This window comes from Magnolia sinica, chromosome 1, assembly GCF_029962835.1.
Source record: "Magnolia sinica isolate HGM2019 chromosome 1, MsV1, whole genome shotgun sequence".
Taxonomy (NCBI): domain Eukaryota; kingdom Viridiplantae; phylum Streptophyta; class Magnoliopsida; order Magnoliales; family Magnoliaceae; genus Magnolia; species Magnolia sinica.
The window spans coordinates 130838891-130846056 of NC_080573.1; the positions used below are offsets into that span (position 1 = coordinate 130838891).

General features: G+C 40.3%; 1 protein-coding gene across 1 annotated transcript; it reads right to left on the reverse strand.

Annotated features, from left to right (window-relative positions):
• Positions 1-3323: 3323 nt before the first annotated feature.
• Positions 3324-6037, reverse strand: LOC131219455 (1-aminocyclopropane-1-carboxylate synthase 7-like). The gene is made up of 4 exons (XM_058214631.1): positions 5867-6037; positions 5153-5281; positions 4719-4879; positions 3324-4252 (listed from the first exon to the last, which is right to left on the reverse strand). The coding sequence occupies exons 1-4, from the start codon at positions 6035-6037 to the stop codon at positions 3382-3384; spliced, it is 1332 nt and encodes a 443-aa protein (XP_058070614.1). The 3' UTR covers positions 3324-3381.
• Between the last annotated feature and the right edge of the window lie 1129 nt (positions 6038-7166).

The window sequence follows — 7166 nt, forward strand, 5'->3', positions numbered from 1 at the left end:
GGTCCACCTGAGACTTAGATACCTCTCATTTTTCCTAACCAATTAAATGATCTTTAAAAATGGATGAACGGAAAGGATGAAACAAATACATCATGGTGGGGCCCACAGAGCACCGACCACCAGCCACGGGGCTGGTGTCAGGGGTAGTAGCCAATCCGTTTCCTTCCAGAGCTACCCTGGCTACTTGATAACTGAATTTCCCATTTTGCACCTGGCCTTCTCATAGAACCATGCGATGGGTTGTGCGGATATTGCACGTGCACCACGTCCTCGCGCGCATGGCCTAAATATTTCCTTTCGGTCAAACCCGAGCTGTCGAGAGGATTTGACCGTCACGTGAAAAGAACTATCGGAATACTCTGCCGTAGACGTTGGAGGATGATGCGTCAAACCGGAATATCTATTTACTGAGCCTGAGATCATGGATGGCTAAGAAATCAACCCTATCTGACAATCCCACTCTTTTAGTTTCAACCATCGATTCGGATCAGGCCAGGATCATCTGATCTTTGCGTATTTTGGTAGTGTCGCTTAGATCGGCGATCCCGGATAATATCCCACCCTGCCACGTGTACTGTGGAGAAAATCTCTCCACGATATTCCAGTTCTACCGGTTCTATCTTATCATTTACTTTCCAAGTGAGATAGGCCACGGATTGGCTACTGACCCTGCCACTAGCCAATGGCTATGGCCGGTGCTACCTGGGCCCAACATGATGTATGTGTTTCATCCATTCCGTCCACACATTCTTCCAGATCATTTTATAGTATGAGTCCAAAAATGAGGTTGATCCAAATCTCAAGTGGACTGCACAGTGTTGATTGAACTCGCACCATTGAAAACTTATTGGGAGCCACCATAGTTTTCGATCAAGCTGATATATATATTTTCCCTTCATCCATATCTTTATGACCTAATCAACATGTTACATGTCAAATAACCATTACAGTAGGCCTAGGAGGTTTTTAACGATGTACATTCAATCACTACTGTTTCCCCATGGTGTGGTCCAGATGAGATTTAAATCTACCTCAATTTTGGAATCAGCCCTAAAATTATCTTTTAAAATTATCTTTCAAAATTATCTTTCAAAATAGATGATGAGCGTGGATAAAACACATACATCATGTGGGGTCCACATAGCACCGGCCACTAGCCACCTGGCTGGTGGCAGCGTCACTGGCACAACCGCGTCCTATATAGACAGTCTGGATATCCTACACGTGTTGTCCCATCTATTGACATGCACGTATAGTTGTGCGCGTCGGATTAGAAAACTCATATTAAAGGGACTAGATAGTCTAGACTCCTGTGTTAGTTTTACAACAATCCAGACCGTCCAAAACGCTGACCCAACTGTGGATAGAGCATAACCGATATATTTCACTGATAAGATAATATTAATCATCTGATTTTTCCATTCAAAATTGGACCACTCAATATTTTACTCTTAACCGTCCATTTGATAGCCATTAGTTGGATGGGTAGGATTGATTCATCAGTGTGATTCTAGATATGTGATCCATCAAAATGGACCCACAATTTGAACAGGCTGGATAGCTGCACATCCGTGCCACATGTGATGAGAATGAATCCCCACCGTCACTTTTTAAATGATACAAAGCTAACGTAGGATCTTTAGCTCAATCAAAGGGAAGCGGATTGGCTGGTGTACCACACACCAGCGATATAGCTAGTGTGGGAACGTGTCATGCGAAGACGAGCGCTGACGCTCCTCGATCTGCAAGTTGCACGCGGTTCAAAGGAGATCAAAGTTACATGGGCTCATAATGGTATATTTATCATATCCACACCGTTCATCCATGTTTCGAGATCATTTTAGATCATGGGACAAAATATGAATCATATCCAAAGCTCATCTTGACCACACAACAAATAGCAGCGGGGGTAATGATTTTCACTGTTAAAACATTCATAGGGCCAACCATAACGCTTATTTTCCATCCAATCCGTTAAAGGTTAAAAAGACCTGTATGAAGAGTAAAATCAAATATCATATTGATCAAAAATTTATGTAACCCCAAAAGGGTTAATTTCAATGGTAAACATTCAATCCCCCGCTACTCTTTGCAGTGTGGTCTACTCCACATTTCGTCCACTTGATTTTTGGATATGTCTTATTTTTTTGGCTAGTTGGCTCAAGCCTTAAGACAAGCTCACCAAATGAATAAACGGTTTTAGATATAACGCATACCTTACGATGGAACCCACATAACTTGCTTGCGTGAGTACACCGGCTATATGGATAGTGTGTGGCACACCAGCCAATCTGCTTCCCAATCAACGTATCATAATTTGGTGAAGCTCGCAAAAAAGCACGATGATAAGAAGATCCAACTCATCGTTGATATGGCCAGATTTTCTACAACCATCCCTTTTGGTATCCATGGATGGGATGATTATGATTGCCAAGAGAATCATAAGCAATCCATGATGGTCCGAACAGATAGACTGATCAACTTGTTGATTAGACCTTTTTTTTATAAGCAATCTTGACCGTCCATGCTAAACAACATTGATCAAATTGTTAATATTTGTCAAATTGGTGTGATATTTTCATGACAGCCCATTAAATTTGGGTTGACCTGATTCACAATGGATTGGACTAACAGTCCTTTTGCAAGTAGGAGCGCTGTGAACTTATATTGCCGTACTAACACTGGAGCATTTCCTATGACTAAACTTCATATGGTATAGGGTAAGGAAAAAATTACCACGGCCTTTTAGTGTAATTATTTTTCTTGTTGGTGGGAAACTTTGCCGATGGAAGAGGATTTTTAGGGTATGGATGGACAAAAATACCCCTCGGGGTAGGATTCAGGTAAAAACCAGGTGAAAAAGGATAGTTAATTTCGTTTGAAATAAGTTGTCCGTACAAACAGGGGTCTACTTTAATTATTTATGCTTGTGGTCGGCCACGGCTGGTAAGGTAGGTAAATGGTGGTGCCTACAGTTAAAAATTACCGGTGTAGTACGTATTAAAATTCAAAAGTTATTACCCTGCGGAAAAGATGAGGCATGGACACGTAAGAGAACTTTCACCCGGACATTAAAAAATAAAATAAAATTGAGCTAACTTTATAACTCGAAAATGCGAAAGACACCACGTACTGAAATTTTGTTTCACAAAATGATTATTTTCAATTAATCACAAGAATGGAGAGAGAGAGAGAGAGCATTCTTGAGAAGAAAATCCCATTTGATTTCACAAAATGGTTATTTTCAATCACAAAAATGAAGAGAGAGAGAGAGAGAGAGAGAGAGAGAGAGAGAGGCCTTTCTCTGTCTCCTCCATAAACCCCTTCATTCTGCTTAGAGCAACACCCAGCACCTCCTGGCTCATCTTAGCAAAGGACAGCCTAAACGAAGAGTTGGGCCTTTCTCTTTCTCCTCTCCATGAACTCCTTCATTCTCCTTAGAGCAACACCCAACACCTCCTGGCTCATGTTAGCAAAGCACACCCTAAACCACCCAAACTCACTACAATGGCAAGAACACCCTGGAGACACATTTACCTTCACTTCATTCAGGATCGAATCCCACAACTCCAACTCTCCTTCTCTCGTCGTCTCCTCCATCAACGGCCTCAAATTCATCCAGCAAAATAGACCAGCATTCCCATCCAAACACTCGATCCCCGCCCACCGCAGTCCCTCAACAAAAGATTCATATCTCTTTCTTAATCTCTCTCTATTAATCCTTATATATCTCTCTGTGAATTCAATATCTGATAGCATAGCAGCCAATAGAAGTTGAGTTTGAGAAGAAACTAAGCTGAAGCTAGACATCCTTCTTGCACTAGTCACAACCTTATCATTGTATGAATATACTGTTCCAACCCTAAATCCAGGAAGGCCCAGATCTTTGGACAGGCTATAGACAATGTGGACCCTCTCTGAATCTTTATAGTTGTGGGCCTCGACGATCTCCGCGATGCTTGTAAATTCGGATGAGGAGAAGGCAGAGCCTGAGTAGATCTCGTCGGATATGAGATGGATGTTTTTATGCGAGACAAAGCGGAGAATGTCTTCGAGGACCGAACGTTCAATCGTTGCGCCTAATGGGTTCAATGGATTTGTAATCAGAAGGCCTTTGATTTTAATGTTTGTAGATTCAGCTTCAAAGTAGGCATTTTCTAAGGCTTCGACAGTGATTCGGAAGTTGTTCTTGCTGGTGCCATGGACAGGTACAATCTTTACGCCGGTTCTCCACCTTAGATCTCGATCGAAACTGCAGAAGATTTTACTAATGGAATTAATATAATATTAACATAATATATAAGAATCAAACACAAAATTTCAAATCAGCTTGGGCTGTAGTTGAGAGCACTATTGAATTGGAATGCAATAGTCAGTTCAATAGGGAGGAAATAATCAAAATGAGGTCTTGCACCCCAACTTGAAAGTAATACAATAGAAATTTGGAAATTTGAAGGCTAGTGCCAACATTATGATTATTGAAATTAATTCAATTGTGCATCCAAACGCTGCAGCCTTAAGGAAAAAGAATGTTGAATTTGCATTTCTAGTCGAAGTATTCTTCATTGAGATGAACTTAAATAATTTGCATATAATGTTTCATGTTGGAAATATCGGATTAGTTTCTTACTAAAAGAAGGAAAACACGAAGTGATTTCTAATCCACAACACAGATCAAAGCTCAAAATGCAAGAGCCTGAGGTGGAGATAGTTCTCACCCTGGATAATATGGAGTTGGAACCAGCAAAGCTTCTCCTGGGTCTGCTAATATGAATGTTAATAGCTCGTTGGCTGCAGTCGCGCCTGCAGTTAGGACAATCCTATTAGGATCGAATTTCACTCTTTTTCCTCTTATTTGCTCCATGAAACTTGCCAATGCCTGATCGCGCATACAAATGTTGCAGAATAAGGTTACGATTTTATGCAATTCCAATGCATTTCATCGCGAATGCGAACTACCCATATAAGTGTAACAGAAATGAAATGTGAGTTTTGTGTGTTTTTAGATTATCTTCTTAGACGAGCAATATAAGATGATTATATGAACTAAAGAGAAGTTTTAGGTACTTTTGCAGCAATAAATTCAATGTGTGGAAGAGATATATATATATATATATATATATATATATATATATATATATATATTAAAAACCTGTCTGAAAGTTTTGAGTCCATTATAGTCTTGAAACAAGGCAATTTCTCTCAAGCTAGACTTCCCAATCCCCCAATTAGATGCTTCTGGATGCTGCCCCAAATACTCCTCTATCAAATCCAATGAAACCTGTTCAAAAGATAAAATACAACATTTGATCAAAGGCCCAAGATCACAGCTATACATGTACTTAAATACATTCATAGGGAAATAAAACTCCTTGATTTTAATCAAATATGTAATAGATTATAGACTATCATGTAGCGATTGTGAGAGTTTTGAGTTTTAATTGCTGGTCCCAAGCCCCAAAATAGGAGAGTTGCGTCGGGCTAGCATGCATAAACTTTTGCCACAACTTCTATCATGAATTCAGATAATATGACATTCCAAAAACCCTTGTAGAATAGAACTACCACATTAACAGGATTTGTGCAGCCAACCCCAATTAGTTGTGTTAAGGCTTAGATGACGACGACAAATATGATACATGGAATGACACACACACGCACGCACACACTATATTTTCCATGTATTCTTTCTAATTTTATTATGAGAAACCTACCAAAAGTGTGTTGTGTTTTATTGACAAAAATAGAAAGAAAGGGTGAATGTATCAATAGAGCAGTGTGTAGATATATAATAGTGACCTAAACATGTGTATGTATGTATTTAAGTATGCATGCATGTATGTATGCATGTTAGGGTAATTATCACTTGGTTTTCAGCTAATCCCATCTGGATGACTCCTGAAGGGTTCTTCACAGCATCATAAGGATCTTCATCATAAGCTTTCCATCCAGCAAAATAAGGGGACTCTTCTCCATGTGTTTCAGAAGCTGCAATTCCTGACAATTCAACACCACATTTCTCAACTTCTGCACCCATACCTGCCTTTCTTATAAGAGTAGACTTCCTACCACAAGAAATAACCACTCATGGAGACTTCCTCAAAGGGTCCATATATATTTATAAGAAAGCTCAGTTTTGAAAGGGAGTTTTTATCTCTTGAGACAGCTGTTTTCATTTGTCTTTGATTGATAGCTTTGTTTATTCCAATCTCAATGAAATCCATATCAAATATGGTGGTTGATGGGAAGTGTGTTTATCTTGATTTTGGGTCTTTTTATATTTATTTCAAGACCCCATGTTTCATTCGCCAGTAACCATGTGTTTGCACTTGAAGGTGCACTCACCTCGCGTATGGGAACGAGAAGCTTATGATCCGAGCCGCACATCAGGCTATGTCCACACGGTGGATGTCATGTTTTAGAATTCAAGCTCACATGAGCACCAGGTGGGTTAAAGATGTACAAAATAAATGAACGGCTAAGAGAAATTAAAGGAATTGTAAATATTGTATGTACATGTGTGGCCCACCTGCCTGATCTTTGAGATATGACATCTAAACAGTGGGGCTCACCTGATGAGCCTCTCCAATCTTCCACACGTGTTTGTTGTTTCCATGTGTGAGGCGAAGAGCAATTTCTCGTTGGCTGTCTCTGTTTGGCATGGGCTAGACTCCCACGTTAATTTTGCATCATTTTTTAAATGGTGGTGACTCATCCTACTCCCATGTTGGGATGATATACAACTATCCTAACTAAAGCTGGGCAAGGGATGACTCCACTCGGTAGACTGGACTCGTCCAACTCATTTAGACCCAACTCAATTTGAAACTCGACTGGTGTGTGTGTGTATAACCTTATATATAATGTTTCAAATTTAAGATGTCATGTAACTGATGGAGGCTACAATTCAGGCAGGTGCATTTAGGTTTTGGGTTGTGATTTCAGCCTGTGGATACCCATTGCACTCAACTTGGCTCGGTGCCGACTCAACTCGACTTAGTACCTATGACTGAGTTGAACTCGGTCCAGATTAGTCCAGGCTAGACTCAGACTAGGATCGGGTTGCTGGACTCGGTACCAAGGCAGGTGGAGTTCAGGTCATGTCTATTTCAAAACTAGATCAAGTCGATCAGCTCTAACTCAGTTAGACTCGGCTCGATGCCCAA